The 26,112-nt window shown below is 44.2% G+C and overlaps 1 protein-coding gene across 1 annotated transcript in view; it reads right to left on the minus strand.

Moving 5' to 3' along the window:
• Window positions 1–3,864: 3,864 nt before the first annotated feature.
• urb1 (URB1 ribosome biogenesis homolog) overlaps window positions 3,865–26,112 on the minus strand; it is a 167,105-nt gene continuing 144,857 nt past the window's right edge. The window contains exons 33-39 of the mRNA XM_072513439.1: window positions 24,799–24,905; window positions 24,041–24,184; window positions 23,760–23,869; window positions 23,115–23,270; window positions 22,214–22,455; window positions 17,089–17,670; window positions 3,865–7,967 (exon numbers count right to left, since the gene is read on the minus strand). Coding sequence (XP_072369540.1) covers window positions 7,747–7,967; window positions 17,089–17,670; window positions 22,214–22,455; window positions 23,115–23,270; window positions 23,760–23,869; window positions 24,041–24,184; window positions 24,799–24,905 — 1,562 coding nt within the window. The 3' untranslated portion in view covers window positions 3,865–7,746. The remainder of the gene's footprint in view (window positions 7,968–17,088; window positions 17,671–22,213; window positions 22,456–23,114; window positions 23,271–23,759; window positions 23,870–24,040; window positions 24,185–24,798; window positions 24,906–26,112) is intronic.

The following is a 26,112-nucleotide window of genomic DNA, read 5'->3' on the forward strand; positions in this document are numbered from 1 at the left end:
GTTATGACCCCCTCGGAGGTCACGGACTATGCACCACCCATTTCTCCAGGACAACCATGGAGTGTGAACTCCCCCGGTAAAATGGGGAGGTGTTTCCCCTTAACAAGGGGGAACCTCATTCGATAAAAACACCGAGGGTGACCTTCGGGGCCAAGAGTTAGTTGTGTGTACCAAATAAACCTGTGTTCAGTTTACGTCCTACCTTATGTTCCTTTGTGTCTCTTTATTGGATTCTACACTGGTGACAAGGCTGAAGTGGAGCTGTCCTCACTACCACTTACTGCATTGCCTAACCACTTCGCCAAGGCCCCAGGAGGCTTTACCTCCGGCGATAGAGATGCCACACATAGGGAAGCACAAAACTCTCAATGTGAGTAATGATGACTGGACCCACTATATTGAGAGGGTACAAGACTTTTTACACTCAAACGCTATAGTTGGAGATGAGCAGCAAACCGTGATATTACTGACAGCAGTCGGTGGGCCAACCTACGCGCTTATAAAAAGCCTGACCCACCCGGACAGTCCAGATTCCCGGTCGTTTAATGCATTGATAGCCTTGGCCGAGGAGTATTTGAATCCAAAATCCTTAATTACAGTCTGCAAATTTTGCTTTCATACAACTTCCCAGGCCCAAGGGGAGTCCAACAGCAACCTTTTGGCATGCTTAAGGACGCTCACTGCAACTTGCGAATTTGGACCCACATTGATGAGTTCTTGAGACCTTTTCGTTTGTGGCCTTCGCGATGCTGACCACAGCGAAAACTGCTGACGGAAACCCACTAGACCCTCCAGCGAGCAATTAAAATCGGCAAGCTCCGAGAGAGCGCAGCACTCGGGGTCCAAGAACTCCCGGGAATGGCGGTCCTAAACCTTGGGCATCGGAACGACCACCAGCTGACTGAAACTGAACCCGAGAACAACCTGCCATAGAAGGAGGCCTGCTGCAAGAAAAGAGGCCGTCGCAATAGAACACGCGACATCCACTGGGACAGCCTTCCCGAATCAGGATACCAAGATGGCGGCAGTAGGCCTCCTTCTGCACAGCAGGGATTCTATGATTTTAATATCTGCAGAGACACCTGGAGATTTATCCTTGTGTAGCATTCTGTTATTATCTATAAGCTTCCCTTTGCTGAAATAATTCACAGCTCTCATAATTACATGATGATGCCCAGCTCCATCTTGACATATTCAAGCCACAGTTAAAGCATTGGAAGCAGTTTTTGACATGCTCGCTGTAAAAAGGACGTTAAAGCCATAGAGAATGCACAACAAAGATTCTTTGGAATGCAAAACTAGTTATGACGAGATTAGAGATCCAGGGAAGTTTTTGAAATTATTAAAAGGTTTTAATCGAGTGACCAGGGAAAGATTCCTCCTGATGTGAGCCTCAGTAGAAGGGGGGGTGGGGGGGTTACCATGAAGAGAAATTTCTTTACGCAGCACTTGCCAGTGATTGAGGCAGGAGCTACTGAAGCTTTTAATGGAATAGCAGGCAAGTATTTAAAGCAGATAAAGAACATAAGGACTCGGAGCAGGAGTCGGCAATTGAGCACCTTGAGCCTGCACCGCTATTCAATACAAACATGGCTGATCCCCTCTCGGCCTCAACTCCACTTTCCTGTCCGTTCTCCATAACCTTTCAGCCATTACTAATTAAAAATTTGTCTCTGTCCTCCTTAAATTTACTCAAATTCCAGACACCCACTGCATTCTGGGGTAGTGAATTCCACAGAATTATGACCCTTTGAGAGAAGTATGTCCCAATCTCTGTTTTAAATCTGCTACCTCCTTATCCTAAAACAATGACCTCTCGTTCTCGATTGCCCCACACGAGAAGCGTCTACTCCAAATCTACTTTGTCAATACCTTTTATCATCTTATATACCTCAATTAGATCTCCTTTCATTCTTATAAAGGAATAGCCCAATGTGGAGAGAGAATGTTGAATTACTCTAGCTAGGACACAATGGATTGATCTGATTTCTATGCTGCAAACATTTAGATGGTTTATATCGCTGCCACTCACCTTGCTGCTCCAAATGTATCAGATGAGCATAAAGTCCAGATTAGTCATAGCGACTGCCAACTCAATATTAAGAAGGCTGAAACCATTGTCTTTTAATCTTCCAGTCTGCTCCTTACAACTGGCTCCATTGCTGCCCCAGGGACTCTAGAGGCTGAATTAATCTATTGACAGCCTTGATGTTCACTTCAACTCTGGGTTGACCGTTAAACCTCACATCCTATCCATCAGCAATCTGCTGACTTGCATATCCAGCGCAGTCCCCAACGTTATGTCAATCCTAGCCCTCTGTTGAAGCTTGTATGCCTATCTTTACCACTGCTAACCTTGGTTACTCAAAAACTCTCATTGGCTTAAAATTCTCATCTCTTCATAAACTCTTAACTTGTTCAAAGCTCTACCTCCCTTTTCAATCATCTTTAGCTCATTTTCTGCACCCACCTCTCCACATTGACATGTTAGCTTGCCATTCCTCCATAGATGAAACACACCGCCTCAGCCATCATCTACAAATTCTTCCAATCTATCGGTGTAACTTCCTCATTTCTCCCCTCTTCGATCAACCCTGTTTTTGCTAAACCTGTTTGCAAAGCAATTTGGGATGTCTCTTACATTAAAAGTACTACATGACTCCAAGTAATTGTCTGCAAAATTGAGATAAATAGCTCGAGGAATCATGCGGTAGAATTTAATTGAACCCTTGTGAATCTGTGTGGGTTAGAGAATTTGGTGGGAGTACCTGCATCGGGAAAACGGCCCCCCCATTGAATTGGAGTGGGAAGGGGCCCGATGCGGGAATCTCGCTCACTGGCGGCGTGATGCCAATCAGGCGCATTAATGAGCCACTTGATACTAATTGTCCCTCGTGAGCCACCGGAATTCAGTGGCGCTCAGGGTTTTAGTGGGTCTCACATGGCTCTTTGCCTCCTGAAGCCCTGTCAGATTTAGCAGTGATGGGGTCCTTCACTGACAGGCACTCAGTGCCTGATTGAGCAACTAGCAGGGGGAAGGGAGTGGGCTTTGAAAGTGTTCTTGCTAATGATCTTCCTGAGCTCCTCTCGTTGGTGACCCCACCACCCCTCTTGACCCGCCAATCCTGCTTCAATCAGCTGCGCCCTGGGGTCAAGCACAGATCTTCTGGCTGGGCATTCCTGGCAGCGGATACCAATTCCCATGGACCTGTTGTACCAGGAACTAAATCCCAGCCATGAAGCCCCTTGCAACTGGTTCAGTGATCACTCTTGCTTCAGAATGTCGCAAGTTCAGGTAACCCTCCAGAAAGCTGACCATAGAATCTGACCACACACTCAGTTCAGTGCTGAGAGTCCTGCACTATTGTAGGTGCAGTTTTTTGGATAAAGCATTAAACCAAGACCCTGTCTGCTCGGTCAGGTGTAAAAGATCCCATGGAGCGAAAAGAACTGAGATGTGATGGTATCCTGGTTAGTTTTTTTAACCCTCAATAAACACAGACTCTGGTTATTACATCATTGCTGTTTGTGGGAGAGTGCTGTGAATAAATTGGCTGCCACATTTTCTAAATTGCAATAGAGACTAGACGTTGAAAAATACTTCACTGGCGGTAAAGAGCTGTGGACTAGACTGAGGCTGTGAAAGATGCTTTCTAAGTTTTCCTGTGAGAATTAAATAACATTTGCCTCAGAACATTTCACTGCACCTTTACACTTGCAAATCTTGTGTGGTGAGTGGAGTTGAGGCTGAGATGCGATCAGCCATGATCGTATTGAATGGCGGAGCAGGTTCGAGGGGGATGCCTACTTCTGCTCCTAGCTCTTACGTTCTTATGTACTGATATATAGAAATAAATACCATCATACGTTGAAAAAAAATTATATTTTTAGTCAGTTAAAAGCCAAGGACATAAATGGCACTCAGAAAATATGATTCATCATCCATGGAAAGAGCAGGCAACTGGTACATATAGATTTATCATTCGAAAATGGCACGGACGTGGAAATGTTGCTCAAATCTATCTCTATTTCTCGGTGCACAAAACAACATCATCGCTTTGTTGAGTACGCCTGTGGAGATAAAACAAACTGTAGGATGCAATTTGCCCCAAATTTCACAGAATGTTGGAATAGGTGGGAAAAGCTGTGTGAAACTCGCCGGCTTCACAGGCACCTTTTCCCACCTGATTAACAGCACTCTGTGTAATTTCAGAGTGCTGGGGAGGATCACACAGCCAGCTTGAGGGGCGGTGCCTAAACAGGGCGGCAGGGCAGGGTTTGAGATCGGGGCACCCCAATTTCAAACTTAAATTTAAAGCTCCCCCTCACCAAAAAGCAGGACCCTGTCAGAGATTGGGACCACCCCCTAGCACCAGGGCAATCTCCCCTCAATGCAAAGATAGGGGCACCACCCCTCACCCTACTATTCAAGCATCAGGTGACCCAATCATCGTCCTCCCTCCCCCGGCATCAGGGCGGACCCTCTCCACATCATTTGCACCATCCCCAACCCTCTTCACAGACTCTGGTCCAATTTGACCCCCAAAATCAACAAGGTGATCCCTCCCCCCTTAAGATCTGGGTACCGCAACTCCCTCCTTGACAGGCACTGGACCTCCATCACCCCAACGAAGGCACAAACACCGGCCCCGCCTCCCGAATGGGGCTCTCAAGAGGGCTCGCCTTTAGCGCTGACACCCTGGCACTGCCAGGTTGTCATTGTCAGGTTGGCACTAGCAGGGTGCAATGCCAGGAGGCAGTGTCAGGGAATTGCCTGGCCATTTCCCGCACCACTTGGTGCGATACCTCACTGTGCGCCTCTGGCTACTCATCATGACGGATTTTCATTTTTGAAAAACAGTAGTGATTCGTGCCTGTGTGATGTCACATCGGGTGTGTGGGAGCATACGGTGAGGGTGAAAATAGTGGCATTCAGCCCGCTATATCACCTTCGGGATTCTTGCCAGCGTAAATCCTGTTTTTGGCCTTTCACTAGATTTAGCGGCCATTACAGCATTTGCATTTGCGGCTAGTGTTGCTGTAAATCAAAGCCCTGGGCCGCGATTCTCCGAGCCGCATTTGCGCTCAGCGTGGGCCGGAGAATGGGGCGTCAGACCCGCGATCGGGTCCGGCGCCTTCCCGCGATTCTCCAGGGACTGGAGAATCGCCGGATGTCGCGAGCACAGGGTTGGAGGCCATTGATTCTCTACCGACAACTGGCTGAGTTGCCGCCGCCGTAGTTCATTCATGGTTCCACACGGCAGGAGTTCGGAGTGGCGGCTGCGGACTCAGTCCACAGCCCCCCCTGGTTTTGGGGGGGGGGGGGGGGGGGGGAATCCGTCACCTGAGGGGGCCTCCAGGACGGCCAGGCCCGCGATCGGGAGTCACTGATCAGCCTGCGCGCGCGATCTGGTGGGGGGAGGGTGGCCTATATTGTCAGGGCCGGCCCCACTGTGTAGGTCCGCCATGTTGCGCAGGGCCACCGCCGGGTGCATGCGCAGACCTGCAGCCAGAAATGCAGGGCCCCGTATCGGCAGCCGGAGAGGCGAGGTCTACTTCGGGACCCTGCTAGCCCCCTGCAAAACGGAGAATCACTCTGGACTTTCTCCAGGAAAGTCCAGAGTGATTCACACACGTTTTCTTGCGGGCGTGGGGACATAAGCCCCTTTATCAGAGAAACCGCCCCTGATCCATCGATGTGGTGCTCAAGCCATTTTAACCAATTACCTAGCAGGTATGCATGGTTAAGTAAAGGACTGAAAACTGTGTGCCAAATCCACAAAGCACAGCAAAATCCAAACATTATTATGCCCACAGCATTTTAATTGTGGTCCATAAGCCAAGGACTTAAATGTGACGCAAGGAGATGGAAGGGAGGCCAGAGGAGCCGAGGGGGAAAAAAAAAAATCATCAACCCAGAAAATATCTTGTTCTTGAATTAGTTAAAACGTGGTAACTGAAGTTGGTCTGAGGATGTGCTGGTTAACCCATTGCTCACAAACTGGTTCAGCTGGTAGCACTCTCACCTGAGTCAGACGATTGTGAGTTCAACTCCCACTCCAGAAACCTCAGCACAAAATCTAGGCTGATGGTCCTGTGTAGATCGCTGAGCTGCTGTAAGTGATATATTTTGGATGAAATTTTAACCTTTGGGTGCTATCTCTCTCTTGCAGCAGTCCTGGGCTCAGACATTGAGAAGGCTGTGCATTGGTGCGGTGTAAATATGAAATGAAATGAAATGAAAATCGCTTATTGTCACAAGTAGGCTTCAAATGAAGTTACTGTGAAAAGCCCCTAGTCGCCACATTCCAGCGCCTGTTCGGGGAGGCTGGTACGGGAATTGAACCATGCTGCTGGCCTGATCCACTTGGGTCACAGCAGGACAGGCAAATCAATATTGAATAAACCTGTACCTCATTATCGCTGAAGAGACACTAATGTCCCCTCCTTGCTGTGGACTGTACAGACCAAATTCAAAGAGAACCATTCAAAGGCTTTCAGAACCCAGGTTGGCCAACAAAAGTCTACTCATCTGCTAGGACAAAGAACCCTGCAACTTTAGTTTCAATTCTTAATGGCTGGGACATTTAATAATTTTAGGGACCCAGACAAGGGATACAAAGACAATGTGGAGAGGTCGGAGACATGTGACATGAATATAGAACTGGTTCCACCTTGCTGTACTGGAGAATTTCAGTCTGCTGTTTACCGTCCCAGAAGCAACTTCACAGAAAAGGGGTTCTGCCCAGAATGTACCCCTGACTCCATTTACACCGCTTTGGATGGGACTCCTGCACCTTCACTGACAAGAGTGATTCATCTCTGCATGCCCAACTCGTCGTGTCAAGTCAACGGCACCAGAAAAGGGAATTATATACAGCAACGGTTTTCAACCTGCGGACCTCCGTGAAGAAATACCTCATTGGACTTTGATTCCGGACCTACGTGAAACAAGAATCCTTTTATCGGTGGACTCTGTATTGCAAATCTTTTTCATCTCTATCTCTCTTTTACTGTGCGAATGCAAAGAAGGCAACGCTGCGCTGCTCCTCCTGCAATTTGGGTGTGTGCAAACAAACTAACCCTTTGAGTTCATTCTACTCCAAGTTTACTGCGAGGTTATTGATACAAAATTGGATCGCTCCAAAGCTGAAGGGTTGGGAAATACACCACCGCTTATAAAGGGGGAAGCAAATCAAAACACCTTTCGATTTCTAGAAGGATGGTGAGAGGAGAAATTACTGGTGTTTAAATTAAACCCCCCGCCTGTCAATGACAGCTAACAATTTGGTTGATTTCCTTTTAAACCCGTGTGCTATGAAGATTCAGTGGTCGAGGAATAAATTGAGAGAGATTTACAAACCATTTACAGTTTAGGAAATTGACTTCCTGGAGATGCTCAAGAGGACAGACTATTGCTTATGTGCAAGTGCCTGTAGAGTAGTTGCTAGCTCCAATTAACTGTTTGAAAAGTGCAGACTACCATTTAATCCAGACAAACCACTGTTCATGAAAAGTAAGACTGTTACTAATGCACACGCCAAATTGTATTTACAGATCAGTAATGATTTATCCAAAAGTTAATTGAGATTTTCAACACTGACAGGCTTAATATCCAAAACACTGCATCTCTTGATGGTGTCAAAAGCATATGTACGCACAACACAATCAACAATACAATTATCAACTTTCTGATCTCCAGTATAAATATAGCAAAATAAAATCTGTCTTTGATAGCGAGTGTAACTAAATGTGCAGCTTTTCTCCAATCAGGGAATGGATGTCTTTACAGAGAGACACAATGGCATCGTTGGGCTTCTTTTGTTTTGCTTTAGGACTCTCTCCAAACCTTGGCGTTTCTTCAGAGGCTTTGGCGATCAATTTTACATGAGTCAGAAAGAGTCGAGGTTCCTGCACTCCAAGCCACAAGTCCCAGAAGTAATCAGAGAGCAGAAACAATGCTGCAGCTGTTAGAGAAGAAAGAATCGTGCATTTTTTACATATCATAGTTGTACTTAACATGGTCAGACACACTTTCCAGCGGGCAATCATCGGACTATTTTTGTGTTTTGAGGGCTACCTTGTAGAAGCATGTGACCATACCCTTCCTCCCATCAAAGGCTCCACACCCTCAAGCCATGGAACTAGCTGAGAAGGGCGCATCCGCCATCATCAACTGTGGGAGCGTGAGAGACTCACGTTTGGTATGTTGCCTCCCAGGTGCAAGGGTACGTGATGTCTCGGATCGTGTTTTCCGGGTCCTTAGGGGGGAGGGGGAGCAGCCCCAAGTCGTGGTCCACATTGGCACTAACGACATAGGTAGGAAAGGGGACAAGGATGTCAGGCAGGCTTTCAGGGTGCTAGGATGGAAGCTCAGAACTAGAACCATCAGAGTTGTTATCTCTGGGTTGCTGCCCGTGCCACGTGATAGTGAGATGAGGAATAGGGAGAGAGAGCATTTAAACACGTGGCTACAGGGATGGTGCAGGCGGGAGGGATTCAGATTTCTGGATAACTGGGGCTCTTTCTGGGGAAGGTGGGACCTCTACAGACAGGATGGTCTACATCTGAACCTGAGGGGCACAAATATCCTGTGGGGGGAGATTGGTTAGTGCTCTTTGGGGGGGTTTAAACTAATGCAGCAGGGGCATGGGAACCTGGATTGTAGTTTTAGGGTAAGGCAGAATGAGAGTATAGAGGTCAGGAGCACAGATTTGACGTTGCAGGAGGGGGCCAGTGTTCAGGTAGGTGGTTTGAAGTGTGTCTACTTCAATGCCAGGAGTATACGAAACAAGGTAGGGGAACTGGCAGCATGGGTTGGTACCTGGGACTTCGATGTTGTGGCCATTTCGGAGACATGGATAGAGCAGGGACAGGAATGGATGTTGCAGGTTCCGGGGTTTAGGTGTTTTAGTAAGCTCAGAGAAGGAGGCAAAAGAGGGGGAGGTGTGGCGCTGCTAGTCAAGAGCAGTATTACGGTGGCTGAGAGGATGCTAGATGGGGACTCTTCTTCCGAGGTAGTATGGGCTGAAGTTAGAAACAGGAAAGGAGAGGTCACCCTGTTGGGAGTTTTTTATAGGCCTCCTAATAGTTCTAGGGATGTAGAGGAAAGGATGGCAAAGATGATTCTGGATAAGAGCGAAAGTAACAGGGTAGTTATTATGGGAGACTTTAATTTTCCAAATATTGACTGGAAAAGATATAGTTCGAGTACAATAGATGGGTCGTTTTTTGTACAGTGTGTGCAGGAGGGTTTCCTGAAACAATATGTTGACAGGCCAACAAGAGGCGAGGCCACGTTGGATTTGGTTTTGGGTAATGAACCAGGCTAGGTGTTGGATTTGGAGGTAGGAGAACACTTTGGGGACAGTGACCACAATTCGGTGACGTTTACGTTAATGATGGAAAGGGATAAGTATACACCGCAGGGCAAGAGTTATAGCTGGGGGAAGGGCAATTATGATGCCATTAGACGTGACGTGGGGGGGATAAGGTGGAGAAGTAGGCTGCAAGTGTCGGGCACACTGGATAAGTGGGGCTTGTTCAAGGATCAGCTACTGCGTGTTCTTGATAAGTATGTACCGGTCAGACAGGGAGGAAGGTGTCGAGCGAGGGAACCGTGGTTTACCAAGGAAGTGGAATCTCTTGTTAAGAGGAAGAAGGAGGCCTATGTGAAGATGAGGTGTGAAGTTTCGGTTGGGGCGATGGATAGTTACAAGGTAGCGAGGAAGGATCTAAAGAGAGAGCTAAGACGAGCAAGGAGGGGACATGAGAAGTATTTGGCAGGAAGGATCAAAGAAAACCCAAAAGCTTTCTATAGGTATGTCAGGAATAAGCGAATGACTAGGGAAAGAGTAGGACCAGTCAAGGACAGGGATGGGAAATTGTGTGTGGAGTCTGAAGAGATAGGCGAGATACTAAATGAATATTTTTCGTCAGTATTCACTCAGGAAAAAGATAATGTTGTGGAGGAGAATGCTGAGCCCCAGGCTAATAGAATAGATGGCATTGAGGTACGTAGGGAAGAGGTGTTGGCAATTCTGGACAGGCTGAAAATAGATAAGTCCCCGGGACCTGATGGGATTTATCCTAGGATTCTCTGGGAGGCCAGGGAAGAGATTGCTGGACCTTTGGCTTTGATTTTTATGTCATCATTGGCTACAGGAATAGTGCCAGAGGACAGCAAATGTGGTCCCTTTGTTCAAAAAGGGGAGCAGAGACAACCCCGGCAACTATAGACCGGTGAGCCTCACGTCTGTAGTGGGTAAAGTCTTGGAGGGGATTATAAGAGACAAGATTTATAATCATCTAGATAGGAATAATATGATCAGGGATAGTCAGCATGGCTTTGTGAAGGGTAGGTCATGCCTCACAAACCTTATTGAGTTCTTTGAGAAGGTGACTGAACAGGTAGACGAGGGTAGAGCAGTTGATGTGGTGTATATGGATTTCAGCAAAGCGTTTGATAAGGTTCCCCACGGTAGGCTATTGCAAAAAATACGGAGGCTGGGGATTGAGGGTGATTTAGAGATGTGGATCAGAAATTGGCTAGCTGAAAGAAGACAGAGGGTGGTGGTTGATGGGAAATGTTCAGAATGGAGTACAGTCACAAGTGGAGTACCACAAGGATCTGTTCTGGGGCCGTTGCTGTTTGTCATTTTTATCAATGACCTAGAGGAAGGCGCAGAAGGGTGGGTGAGTAAATTTGCAGACGATACTAAAGTCGGTGGTGTTGTCGATAGTGTGGAAGGATGTAGCAGGTTACAGAGGGATATAGATAAGCTGCAGAGCTGGGCTGAGAGGTGGCAAATGGAGTTTAATGTAGAGAAGTGTGAGGTGATTCACTTTGGAAGGAATAACAGGAATGCGGAATATTTGGCTAATGGTAAAGTTCTTGAAAGTGTGGATGAGCAGAGGGATCTAGGTGTCCATGTACATAGATCCCTGAAAGTTGCCACCCAGGTTGATAGGGTTGTGAAGAAGGCCTATGGAGTGTTGGCCTTTATTGGTAGAGGGATTGAGTTCCGGAGTCGGGAGGTCATGTTGCAGCTGTACAGAACTCTGGTACGGCCGCATTTGTTGGAGTATTGCGTACAGTTCTGGTCACCGCATTATAGGAAGGACGTGGAGGCTTTGGAGCGGGTGCAGAGGAGATTTACCAGGATGTTGCCTGGTATGGAGGGAAAATCTTATGAGGAAAGGCTGATGGATTTGAGGTTGTTTTCGTTGGAGAGAAGAAGGTTAAGAGGAGACTTAATAGAGGCATACAAAATGATCAGGGGGTTGGATAGGGTGGACAGTGAGACCCTTCTCCCGCGGATGGATATGGCTGGCACGAGGGGACATAACTTTAAACTGAGGGGTAATAGATATAGGTCAGAGGTAGGTTCTTTACGCAAAGAGTAGTGAGGCCGTGGAATGCCCTACCTGCTACAGTAGTAAACTCGCCAACATTGAGGGCATTTAAAAGTTTATTGGATAAACATATGGATGATAATGGCATAGTGTAGGTTAGATGGCTTTTGTTTCGGTGCAACATCGTGGGCCGAAGGGCCTGTACTGCGCTGTATTGTTCTATGTTCTATGTTCTAATGTTGATTATGTTGAAATCCCTCGTGGCCTTTCCCCTCCCTTCCTCTGTGAACTTCACCAGCCCCCAAATCCTCCAGCAACTCATCTCTTGCACCACTTCTTTTGACCTGTGCCTTCAGCTATCTTGCCACGAGCGCTGCATTTTCCTCCCTAAACTTGCCCATCTCTCCACCCTTAAAAATGCCTCTTAAAACTTGCTGCTTTGACCAAACTGTCTGATTATTTCCTCCTTTGATTCAAAAGTCAATTTTTCCTCTGATCATGCTCCTGTGAAGTTCTTTGATGTTTTTCTACATTGATGGTCTATTTAAACACAAGTAGATTATAAATTATTATAAATCTCTGTTAGGAGGTGCTCGAGAGTGGCTCATCTGATTTATTTCCCCCACTTCCATTACTGGTCTTTGCTTAATGTAATACAGTTAAGGTCAGGAATTTAACTTTCTGGTACTGCACATTCATGCTCAGTCAGTCATCTGCTCTATTTTTAAATTGATGAAACTCCAATTAATGTTATTCAAATTCACGTGCAATTTACCACAATTGTTCAGTTTGGATTCCACCTTCAGCTCCTGACCTCATTATAGCCTCGGTCCAAACTTGGACAAAAGAGCTGAATACCACGTTTGAGGTGAGAATGACTACCCTCGACATCACAGCAGCATTTGACCGAGTGTGGCATCAAGGAGCCCAAGCAAAACTGGAGTCAATGGGAATTGGGGAAAACTCTCTGCTGGCTGGAGTCACACTTAGCATAAAACAAGATGGTTGTAGTTGTTTGAGGCCAACCATCTCTGTGCCAGTTCCTGATTAGTGTCCTAGGTCCAACCATCTTCAGTCGCTTCATCAATGATGTTCCCTCTGTTCACTAATGATTACACGGTGTTCAGCACCATTCATAGGAACATAGGAGCAGGAGTAGGCTATTAGGCTCTACAAAACCAAAGAAATCATGACTTTACTGAATGGCAGAGCATTTTGGTCTGAACTCCACTCAGCCACCCTAACCCTCGACTCTGTTGTCCATCAATAATCTATCTAACTCAGCCTTGAAGAATTCAGTGGTGCAGTCTCCAATGTTCTCTGGGAAAGAGAATTTCACATGTTAATACCCTCTGAGAGAAGGAAATTCTCCTCATTTCCATCTTAAAGGCAGGATTGATTAATGATCTCAAAGTTCGGGATCCTCTTGGAAGGAGCGACCACAATATGGTGGAATTTAAAATACAGTTGGAGGATGACAAGGTAAAATCAAACACTAGTGTTTTGTGCTTAAACAAAGGCAATTACAATGGGATGAGAGAAGAACTAGCTAAGGTAGACTGGGAGCAAAGGCTTCATGGTGAAGCAGTTGAGGAACAGCGGAGAACCTTCCGAGCGATCTTTCAGTGTTCAGGAAAGGTTCATACCGACAAAAAAGAAAGACGGTAGAAAGGGGAAAAATCGACCGTGGATATCTAAGGAGGTGAGGGAGAGTATCAAATTGAAGGAAAAAACATACAAAGTGGCAAAAATTAGTGGGAGACTAGAGGACTGGGAAGTCTTTAGGGGACAACAGAAAGCTACTACTAAAAAAGCTATAAAGAAGAGTAAGGTAGACTATGAAAGTAAACTTGCTCAGAACATAAAAGCAGATAGTAAAAGCTTCTACAAATATATAAGACAAAAAAGAGTGGCCAAGGTAAATATTGGTCCTTTGGAAGATGAGAAGGGAGTTTTAATAATAGGAGACGGGGAAATGGCTGAGGAGCTGAACAGGTTTTTTGGGTCAGTCTTCACAGTGGAAGACACAAATAACATGTCAGTGACTGATGGAAATAAAGATAAGATAGGTGAGGACCTTGAGATGATTGTAATCACTAAGGAGGCAGTATTGGGCAAGCTAATGGGGCTAAAGGTAGACAAGTCTCCTGGCCCTGATGGGATGCATCCCAGAGTGTTAAAAGAGATGGCTAGGGAAATTGTAAACGCACTTGTGATAATTTATCAAAATTCACTAGACTCTGGGGTGGTCCCAGAGGATTGGAAAGTAGCAAACGTGACACCACTGTTTAAAAAAGGAGGTCGGCAGAAAGCGGGTAATTATAGGCCGGTAAGCTTAACTTCGGTTGTAGGGAAAATGCTGGAATTTATCATTAAGGAGGAAATAGCGGGGCACCTGGAGGGAAATTGTCCCATTGGGCAGACGCAGCATGGGTTCATAAAGGGTAGGTCGTGTCTGACCAATTTGGTAGAATTTTTTGAGGACGTTACCAGTGCAGTAGATAACGGGGAGCCAATGGATGTGGTATATCTGGATTTCCAGAAAGCTTTTGACAAGGTGCCACGCAAAAGGTTGCTGCATAAACTAAAGATGCATGGCACTGAGGGTAAAGTGGTAGCATGGGTAGAGGATTGGTTAACTAACAGAAAGCAGAGAGTGGGGATAAATGGGTGTTTCTCTGGTTGGCAACCTGTAACTAGTGGGGTCCCTCAAGGATCAGTGTTGGGCCCGCAGTTGTTCACAATTTACATAGATGATTTGGAGTTGGGGACCAAGTGCAATGTGGCAAAGTTTGCAGACGACACGAAGATGAGTGGTAAAGCAAAAAGTGCAGAGGATACCGGAAGTCTGCAGAAGGATTTGGATTGGTTAGGTGAATGGGCTAGGGTCTGGCAGATGGAATTCAATGTTGCCAAGTGTGAGGCTATCCATTTTGGGAGGAATAACAGCAGAATGGATTATTATTTAAACGCTAAGATGTTAAAACATGCTGCTGTGCAGAGGGACCTTGGTGTGCTGGTGCACGAGTCGCAAAAAGTTAGTGTGCAGGTGCAACAGGTGATTAAGAAGGCTAATCGAGTTTTGTCTTTCATTGCTAGAGGGATGGAGTTCAAGACTAGGGCGGTTATGCTGCAATTGTATAAGGTGTTGGTGAGGCCACATCTGGAATATTGTGTTCAGTTTTGGTCTCCTTACCTGAGAAAGGACATATTGGCACTGGAGGGAGTGCAGAGGAGATTCACTAGGTTGATCCCAGAGTTGAGGGGATTAGATTATGACGAGAGGTTGAGTAGACTGGGACTGTACTTATTGGAGTTCAGAAGGATGTGGTGGGGATCTTATTGAAACATATAAAATTATGAAGGGAATAGATAGGATAGATGTGGGCAGGTTGTTTCCACTGGCGGGTGAAAGCAGAACTAGGGGGCATAGCCTCAAAATAAGGGGAAGTAGATTTAGGACCGAGTTTAGGAGGAACTTCTTCACCCAAAGGGTTGTGAATCTCTGGAATTCCTTGCCCAGTGAAGCAGTTGAGGCTCCTTCTTTAAATGTTTTTAAGAAAAAGATAGATACCTTTCTAAAGAATAAAGGGATTCGGGGATATGGTGTACGGGCCGGATAGTGGAGCTGAGTCCACAAAGATCAGCCATGATTTCATTAAATGACGGAGCAGGCTCGAGGGGCCAGATGGCCTACTCCTGTTCCTAGTTCTTATGTTCTTAAAAGGGAAGCCACATTCTTAAATTGTGCCGTAGTTAGTCTCCCCACAAGATGGAATATGCTCCCGGTATCTACCTCATCAAACCCTCCCAGGATCTTATATGTTTAAATAAGATCACCTCTCATTCTCCTAAACTTCAATGGATAGAGGCCCAACCTGTTCAACCTTTCGGGAGTCCTCAGATACTGAAGAAGTCCATGTCTAAATGCAGTCTAACTGGACAATATCCAGGCTTGGGCTGACAAGTGGAAAATAAAGTTTGCATTACACGAGTGTCAGGCAATAGCCATCTTCAACAAGAGGGAATCTAACAGTCTCCCCGTGACATTCAATGGCATTATCATTGCTGAATCCCCCACTATCAACGTTCTGGGGTTTACCATTGACCAGAAACTTAATTGGACCAGCCATATAAAATAAGGTGGTTACAAGAGTAGGTCAGAGCTGGAAATCTGCAATGAATAACTCAACTCCTGAATCCCCAAGTTCTGCCCACCACCTGCAAGGCACAAGTCAGCAGTGTGATGGAATGCTCTCCACTCACCGAGATGAGTACAGTTCCAAGAAGCTCAACAGCATCTGGGATGAAGCAGCCATTTGCTCGGCATCTCATCCACCACCATAAACATGCACTGCTTCCACCACTGGTGCACAGCAGTGTGTACCATCTATATGATGCTCTGCAGCAACTCACCAATGCTCCTTCGACAGCCTTCCAAACTCGTGACCTCTACCACCTAGAAGGACGAGGGCAGCAGGTGGATGGGAGCATCACCACCTGAAAATTCCCCTCCAAACCACACACCAACCTGACTTGGAAATACATAGGCATTCCATCACTTCGATCAGAATCCTGGAACTCCCTCCCTATGCCACATGGACTGCAGCAGTTCAAGAAGGTGGCTCACCACTACCTTCTCAAGGGCAATTAGGGATGGGCAATAAATGCTCACATCCCAAGAGCAACTAAAAAACGTAAAACACAAAATGCTCCAATTAAAACAAAAAAAAACTTGATGAATAACACAGAAATCTGATAGCCAAACTGACACAAGAAGAAACAGCAATCCTGATTAATGTAGCACAGCAAATTCTCTCCATAATACTGGCTTCAAATGGCACAATTATTAATTAAACGGAAAGCACATTGAAGAGAAGGTAGATGCCAGGCAGCAGATGAGTGGTAACTAGTGAACCCCAAAATACTAGCTACAGTTTAGGACAGTCTGAAAACATTTCTAAAGGTTATGGTAATCATGAAAGAATTGGCCTAGATCTTCTGGTATCCAAACTATCATTGATATACATTTATTCCATGGGAAATGCCTGGGAAATTTGAGCTACCAGTGGGCAATTTTCCTGTTCTCTAGTACTTTCTTAAAAGGTCTCCCACAGTTCTGATTTACTTACCCGAATAGTTACCCAGGAAATGTTAGATAGCAAACTCCTAGTCTAACTCCTGGGCAATTATAAAACTGATACTCCCCTACTGACCGCCCTGACTATCATCCTGACTCCCAACTCCCCACCCTGATGCCCAGACCCCTCTCCTCACGACACGACTTGACTAGATTCCAGCACCCGGCTCCCTGCTCACGTCCCCACAACCTGACCTGATTAGCCCCTCACTACTTGGCTCCCCACGTACCCACCAACAAACCAACAAACAACCCGATCTGACTAACCCCACAACCTGATCCTGCTCCAGAGACCCCTTCCGACACAACTTGACTAGCCCCCACTCTTACGATTCCCTCCCAACTCGGCCTGACCAGCTCCATGACACCATTCAAATTTGAGTGTATTGGTTTTTATGTTGATGCCATCTGGCTCCAGCCGCGATCAAGTATTTAACAATAACTCTGGTTAAACGTTAATTTGGCAGAAATAGAAGTTTTTAAAAATGCAATCGTTTCTAGAGCTTTCTTTCAATGCAGCAGGAACTTGTAAATTTGGGAGTGGTACACAAGATAAACAGAAAACATAGGCTGGAGATGAAAAAAATAATCACCTTTCCTTTCATGATCCTGGTCTTTTAGTGCAGGAAGACAGACTGATTTGATAACACTCTTGTACATGTCGTCCACCAGGCCTCGAACCTCCAGCAGCTGAAGCATGATAGTGGTGAAGAGGCATGAAGGGTCCCCTCTCAAACCATCTTCATCTACTTCATTGGTGACTCGACTATAAAATTGCAGAAGATGATGCCGGAAAGCACTGTCCTTCAGAAGTTCTTCAGTTACAGCATTGAAAGGCAGGATATTTCTCTGAAGCCATCTTAATAGAGTGAAACTCTGAGATTCACTAATTGGACTTTCAATTCCAGACTTGATAACCCATTTAACCATCACACACGTGCTTGCTTTAACAGCACTGTCCACTTCAACATGGCTTTCCGGCGAGTCGAAGGTTTTATCTGGGAAGACTGCATCCCAGTTAGTGAATATGGACCTCAATGATGTTTTACATTCCTCTAGGAAGGACACTTCCACTTCGCTCTCCGTATCCTCTTGCTCATCACCTCTTTTCCTTCTGCTGTGCCGAGATACTCCCCAACCAAGAACTTTAGGTCTGTTCCTCTCTTTGAATATTTCTGAAAGATTAATCGAGTAGAATCAGTAGTAGTTTATAAGGATACTTATTTATAAAGGTAAGTATAACCTTCCATTTAAAGGAATTTATAACATACTTATAATCTGTAGTTATCCAAACAGGCTAATGACATTTATCGCTCCAAAAATTTACAATGTTCTATAGTTTAAAAAGTAACTAATTTCTCCACCTGCAAAATATTCCTTTAATATCAACTAAATAGTGGATTTTGGACAATAACTATCTGGCTATGATGATAATGCAAACAAAGTAATGTTGGTTCTGTCTGCTTGATGTTTATCGTTAACTAGTGCCTGGTGTGTTTTCAAGTTACACCATATTTAGCATAGTTACTGGTAGATTATTTTTCTTCTTTTAAAATTTTTGTTTTGTTTTTTAGAGTACCCAATTCATTTTTTCCAATTAAGGGGCAATTTAGCGTGGCCAATCCACCTACTCTGCACATCTTTGGGTTGTGGGGGCGAAACCCACGCAAACACACGGAGAATGTGCAAACTCCACACCGACAGTGACCCAGAGCCGGGATCGAACCTGGGCTGTAGTGAGGCTGTAGGGCTTACCCACTGCGCTGCCCTGTTATTGGTAGATTAATGATGTGCATTATATACACTGGCATAAAAGCAGATCTTATATAAAAGACACCAGGATTTTTGCCCTAAAAAAAGCCATAGGGTGCAGTACTCCCCAAAAATCTCAAGTAGCCTCCGGCGAAAAATGCGGTGTGATTCCCGCTGGGTGAGTCAGCGCGATCATGACCGCAATACACCCACACTTTGAGATTTTGGAGGGGGGTGCGTTTTGCACTGGCATTGAGGGGGGCTGGCTGAAACACGCCGGCAAACCTTGTTTCAGAGAGAGGGCCTCTCGATCTCAAAGTGAGTCAAGGCCCTGACATTGGGGCTTCATCCCCCCCCCCCCCCCGCCAGCATCAGGGCTTCAGTCCTGTTGCCCCCTCTCTCCCCACCATTAGGCTTCGGTAACCCCCTCCCCACAAAAGGTTCGCCGGCACTAACGCCCCACTCCAGAGATCGCTGGTATCGGGGCCCTCCTGAAGGGTCTCCTGTCAGACCCCACCACTTTCAGAACGCAGCCCCTTCAGGACCCACCTCTTGGCAGTGCCAACCTGGTACCCTGGCAGTGACCTGTGCCACATCCTCGACTATCCGGGGGCTACAATGACATCCGAATCCCCTGATCTGGCCATTACGCCTGGTCTATGTTTGTGGAGACCTGTATTAATTCACAGCGGCTTCACATTGCACCAGCGGATGGGAAAATAGCAGGAGCCAGAAGATTTTGGCTCAAAGCCAATTTTGAATATTTAAATGCTACTTTTAACACGCGAGGATGTGAACCAGATCACATCAGCTGGAGTGGTCCAGGAGCATCGGAGCGATTCTCCAACCACATTGCGCCCGGCACAAATCCTGATTTGGGCCTCTACAAGAATTCTCCCGACATAGTTGGATTTGCGCCGGGTCGGTGGTTGGAGAAACGCCCCCATAATTTTTCATATACCTCATGTAAAAGTCAATCTTGTTTTTCAGGGATTAAAGCTCAAAAATTGCAGAACCAAAGAGTATGTAAGATTGGGCTATAACTGGCACCAAGACTGAAACCAACCAAATACTTCTCAACATGGGTAACCATAGTGAAAAAGAAATCCAAGTTGTCATAAAAGTTACAAAGAGATAATTACAGTGATGGTTTAGTAACTTGAGATAATTGTCAATTTATTTTCTTTTTAAAAGGGGAGAGAATATTGTCTGGACTCATTCAAAAACTGCAACCAAGGAAGGATACCTTAACAAAATGCAGTAGAAATGCAATTGCAGACTGGGCTTTATTGAGCAGAGAGGATCTGTTTGCAAAGTTTTCTTTTAAAAGCAGATTTCAGCTTCTTTTAATACAAAAACCATTTAAATTAATTTGGCAATTCCTCAGCTTCCTAGCCACTAGAGGTCATTTTGTCCACTCTATCTGGCCCAAATCAAGCATGCATGTCGACCCACCCATGAAGTTTGACCGAAAAGCATTGGCCTCAAAATTGCCAGCTTTTACACAAGTATATATTAGTAACATCACTCATAAGACAAGTTATAATAACTGTTTACATAAACATGCTCTCTGTGTGACATCATGTTAGAAATAAACTGGGGTAAACATCAAAACATTCTGGAAGTGAATCATAATGAAACACAAGAAGCAATTTCCTTGAGCAATATATGATTTAGGAGTAAATTGACGCCACCTGTGTTGTTTGGTCCCTATCCCTCTAGCCATCCATGCACAAAGGCAAAATGACCATCCCATTATCGCTTTGGGAGTTATAAAACCTTGCAAAAATGCAACAAGGCAAGACAGACTTTGTAATTTGTCGGTTCATTTAGGAGCATTTATTTTTACGTCCTCCCCTGGTCTACTTCTTTAAATGTAAGCAGCTGTGTCAATAGATGAGCTGTTAGTCGATCAAACTACTAACCTACGCTTTGCAAATAATCAAAGTAACCCATTTAAATTCAGAAACGTAGATTTTTGTTGCATTTAAACTAACCAGAGCACAGCAAAGAATTGCATGAAGCACATTTCATGAACATAGGTCAGGCAGTATCCATGGAGAGAGGAACAGATTGAACATTTCGGTTTGATGACCTTTCATTAGAAGCAATGATAGGCTAACGAATGGAAATGTAGGCCCAGCTTTTCCCAGACCCGGGGAGGCGGCTTTGGAGCTGGAGACTGGAACATGGGTTAAAACAGCATCAAGCCAGCTATTGGCCTATGGCCGCCTCCTTGTGCTTTGCCCAGAGATCGGCACGTGGTGGAAATGGTAATCAGTTCGACACCTGCGGGAACCCAATTAAGGTAAATGAACACTGGTCATTACAACAGCATAACAATTTTGCAGGCATCACATTGGCTCCCTCATTGCGTCCATATTAGCCACTAGGAGGGGGTGACTGCACAGCGGGAGGTCGAAGTTACTTTGCAATTAGAGGGGTTTTAAAGGTTACCATCAGAAAATGGCAAGGCTGATGTCTTCTCATCTCACAGCCTTCCCATCAAGCGATGATTTACTGGAGATGGACATCTCCGATCGTCAAAGGTCTAATGAGGTCTGAGCCTCACCACCCTGTGCCACTCTGTCACCCCATCGTCCCCAATTGTGGAGGTGGCCTGTCAGTTGCACAGTGACAGGGAACGGGATCAGGTCCTGGAAATGGTCCCACCTCGCAATTATTTTCAATGTTGGTAAAATTCAGCCCGTCATCTCCGTTTCGCTCTCCCCAAAACCTGCCTGAACAGCTGAGCTCTTTGTTTTATATATTTAGCATCTGCACTGTTTTACTTCTGTTTCATGTAACTATGGTCAATGTGCCCAATTGTTGGAAACACAGTGTGGGGAACTTTACCATGCGCCTAATGATTTGGTGTATTAACAGAAGCATAATTGAGGCAAGTAGTGGCATGACATCTTTCTTGAGCTCGCAGGGTATCCTGGAATGTTTAGTGTGTGGGGTTTGTCCTTTGTCAAGAAAACCTAGTTATAAATAACTTGCAAGTCCAGCAGCTTGACAGCACTTGCAGAACGCAGTTCATGAAACTGTGACATATATTGGGCTTGGAGGTGTGTACCATCTACAAGATGCACTGCAGGAAATCACTAAGGCGCCTTAGGCAGCACCTTCCAAATCCACGACCACTACCATCTGGAAGGACGAGGGCAGTGAATATTTGGGAACACCACCACTTGGAGGTTCGCTCACCATTCTGACTTTGAAATATATCACTTTCTTTCACTGTCGCTGGGTAAAAATCCTGGAACTCCCTCCCTAATAACAGTGGGGGGTGTGTGTGTGTATACCTATACCACATGGGCTGCAACGGTTCAAGAACGCAGCTCACCACCACCTTCTCAAAGGCAATTAGGGATGGGCAACAAATGCTGGCCTAGACAGCGAAGCCCATACCCCGTAAAAATGAATTAAAAAAAATAATATCAGGCTCCCTTGCTGAGGTAGTCTAACTGGAGAATATGCAGTAGAATAGAAGCAAATTCCAGCTGTTGCACAAAGAATTGTCATGTTACAGAAGGAGGCCACTTGACTGTTCTGGCTCTCCAAACAAGCATTTTGTCTGAGTGTCATTCCCCTGCATATTGTTTCTATTCAAGAAATCATCTAATGTCCTCTTGAATGGCTTAATTGAACCTGCCTCCAACACACTTCCAGACAGGCTCTCAGCATCAAATGTACACCTTGACGAACATAACCGTAGAGAAAATAAAACCTATGGGGAATTCTGTATTCAAATGAAAAAAACAACAGATTCATGGGTTCAGATTTTAAGAAATATCTGACCTCTTGGTAAGCAGCAGACTTTTAAACCTGACCTTGTGGGAGACATTAAAATACAAGTTATTTGAAGCCCATGGTTTAATATACCTACAGATAATTTTTAAACATATTTCAATACTAAAATCGACTGGTTCAAAACAATGGAAAAAAAAAAGGAAAACTTACTTAGCAATTCCTTAACATTGCATTTATGGGCCAGAGTTTGCAAGGCCTCCTGTAAATGGGACTCCTTTCCCACAATACTCCACTTGTGTAACAGTAACAAGGCTTCGGTGTGAGAAAGAATGCTTTCATTTATGGTAATCCATCCCATTTCCTTGTAGGCATCAAAGGCACCAGAGCGATGATGCAAAACAGAACTCAAAATCTGTAAAAATTCTGTAAATGTGCTGGCATCAATCTTTATCCTGTCAAGACAAAGGAAATCAATGATTTTAATCACAACACTGTCCCATTTTAAAAACAAAATGTATTAAGTGGCGATGAAAGAGTGTTTTATAGATCTTCCAATTCTTTGCCAGATTGTACATGGTGTCTGATCATGATATCACTCAAAAATTTGCCCGAGCTTAGGAATGTTTTGTTGCAGCACTTATGGGCATGCACTGGTGTCCCCACCATCTAAATAAACACAGCCCACTTTCCTACAAAGCGATCCTCCAACATATAATGCATGTGTCAGCTTGGCTCAGTTGATTGTACTCTGCACCATGGAGCAGAACCACACCAGAACTTTAGCACATAAGTTAGACTTACATGCTGTACCAAAAGGATTTTACGCTGTTGGAGATGTGTCCTTCAGAAATGATGTTAAACCAAGTTCCCATTCCGGGTGGACAATGACGATCCTATGACATTATTCAAAGAATAGCAAGGAATTCTCCTGACGTACTGGGTAACATCCAACCCTTAGTTAATATCATCTTAAATGGGCTGACTGTTCACTCAGTGCTTGCTTGTCTGCGTTACAATACTTTGAAGAGTTTAAATCTGCAAAGCATTGAGTAACTTCAAGCAGTACGGCAGTAAGAACTCCTGCAGATTCCCATTGAGCAATATTACTTACCAAATGTGTCGTATCAGAACAGTCAGAACGTAGAGAAATTCATTTATAAGAGGAAGAGGCATAAACCTCTTAGTCTTTTCTTTGTTTCCTAGGTTAGTGACCCACAATGTGTGCAGCAGTGAGATTAAATCCGGTATCAGTCTTCTTTCGAAAACCCTAGAAAAATACAAACCAATTGTTTCCAATAGACAATTATCTCTAATGTATGCTTTAAAAGTTAAGGCAATACTTTCTAAACAGTATAGCAAAACAGTGCAAAGTCAAAAATTAGTGAGATATCAGAGGCTATAAGTAAACTTCCTGTGGAATTTTCAAAACATCTTAAAATATTAGAAAGTATATCATGGGAATCGTGTTGTGCCTCAAAGCTGGTTCGCAGTGGGTTACCGAACTATGCACGAGCTGAGTGATAAACTCACTTCCCAAAGTATTACTATTAGGAATAATGATTTTAAATAATTAAAATAGAAAATTGACACAAAAATTGCACACCGTCCATGTGCAGCATTTAAAAAAAATGAGAAAACAAAACATACTCAGCATATTGTATCCTGGCAATAAATGACTTGATTTAAACAGATGAAAAATACCATCAGTTAGTTTGAAGGAAAGCAACCTGTCGATATCATACAGTTGTGAATGTACCTTCTCTGTAAGATATGCAATATCCATGTCAGGAGGTTGTGGTCTCTGATGAGCTGATAAGCTGCTTTTGTGATGCGTGCAGCAAGTAACAGAATCTGGATAATGTGCTCCTTTAAATTAAATAAAAAGTTATGAAAATGACGGGAAAACATAAACATTTAACTTAAACCAACTATAATATTCAGTGATCTCCCCTCCTGCTAGAATTTCACCCCTCCTGCTGTAGATTGTTGATTTTACTGCCATCTTAGCATCGCTTCAAAATATAAACTGCATCCTACCTCGGCTGTCTCATCACACAATGGGCTGTTGAAGAAGGCGAGAAGAACATGGATAATTTTCTGATGGTCGCAAAGCTCATAGCAGTGTTTATCTTTTAAGCTATTGCTAAGAAGCTCAAAAATCCATTCACGTTCAGTCTTGTGCTGAAAAATAAAATGAAGAATGAAACATGAAAAAAACACGCAATCAAGATTCTCTCTCTACCACGGAAGTTCTGGATTGTAGGATAGGCATTCAGCACATTGCACCTTGTCCAGTGCCACCTGCCTACAGCGGGATCTTACATTGAAACTCGAACTGTCCATATTTAGATTTGGCCAATGATTTCCCCCCATCCCAAATCCCTTATCACTTGATGCAAGTGCCTTAAATCGCTGTATGGTTCCATGGACAATGATAAAAGTTCTTGGAAGACATCCTTTACATGAAAGCCTTGATAATAAATTTTGGCAGATGAATTTCATCCACATCTCCATAATGACAAGTATGCTTCTAGATGGACTGAGAGCAGGAATGGAAACACTGCCCAAGATTTTTCTTGCCTTAAATCAGGGTGCACGCATCGCTAAAACTGGCTAACACTACAGATGAGAATTGAATTAGAGACTTTGCTGATCTGCATGGCTTAGTACCATGTCACATCATGCCTTTGGTTACTGAATAAGCAGTTAGTTTTTTCTGTTATATTTGATATTCACATTGACTTTCAGCGACTTAGAAAACAGCAGAACACAATTAAAAAGAAAAACAACTTTACCTCCATGTCAAAGCTGTAGAAAAACTTGAAAAACCCAGGCACTTTCTTTAAATCCAAATACTGATATGTCAGTAGGAAATTATTAATCTTCATGTACATATGTTCCTCTACAGGGAAGTGAGAAAAATAACTTTTACAAATTTATTTTAACAAAGAAAACCAACATCATATATTCAAAGGTTCGCTTTTAAACAGAACTCTTGGTATTTACATTTAGATTTGCTCGTCGCTTTAATTTTTGCTTTTCAATTACAAAATGCTCAAGTCTTTTTTCAATAACAAGTTCCACTTTAGGAAAATTAAACGTTTTCAAACATTTTCTTGTTTTTTTTTTAGTAAACTTGGCTTAACAAAATTGTTTTGAAACCGAGTAAACATAGATTAAACAGAAAAGTCTCTTTCACTCTACGTTAATTTTAAAAATGTTTAAACTTAGTGAAGAGCCAAGAGCCACTGTAGGTGATAGTGCGTTAGTTTACACAGACTTGATTAGACTGCCAATACTGATTTGCGGCTTTCACTTTCTGTTTACACCCGAGTGATAAATTGTTATCTAATACGATAACAAAAAATAAACTGGCAACACTTCTTGCTCAAACTAAGAATTCCAAAGCACAAAGGCAAACTGACATTGGCAACTTGACTCATTTACAAATCTATCTGCAGAACAATGCTCTACCTGGGTACTGGACTCTGGCCTTAGGACCCAGCTATGATTACTTGTCAAATTATGCATTGTGCAAGGTATTCATTACACTATATGAATACTTTTATAATTCCACCTGGTTGGGAATTCTTGTTTGTAGATTTTAAAAATGTGGCTTAAGAGCTATCAATCCACGTATAAGTGACTCAAAGATACCCCAAATTCAGACTTTTGATCCATTTCCAGTTATCTGGAAGAACTAAGAGAGATTTTAAGTGGACATTTTTTTTGTTGTACATTCTTTAGCATCATAAGTGTGTGCTGTATTACCATTGTTATTGAGGGATTAGTTCCAGTTCTCACTATGGTCTGTTGGACTTCTACCTGGAGCCATAAAACCTTGGCACGCATAAACACATCTCAACCGTTAATTGTTGATATTTCCATGTATTATATTTGCTCAGTTCATATTTGTCATGAGAATGTCGCTTTAAGAAATGTTTGGCTGCTCATGTTACTGCAGTGATGTCAGAGTGTGGGTGGAGCTGAGCTCTGGCTCTGCTTTTTAGTTTCACTTTGACAAAAGCTTGGGTGTGTCTGTGTCTTTTTGGTTTGGTTTTCAGTGTTGGAGCTGAAGCCAGACAAAGCAGATGTACTGCTGTTCTCTC

The sequence above is a fragment of the Scyliorhinus torazame genome, chromosome 8 (assembly GCF_047496885.1).
Source record: "Scyliorhinus torazame isolate Kashiwa2021f chromosome 8, sScyTor2.1, whole genome shotgun sequence".
NCBI classification, from domain to species: Eukaryota; Metazoa; Chordata; class Chondrichthyes; order Carcharhiniformes; family Scyliorhinidae; genus Scyliorhinus; species Scyliorhinus torazame.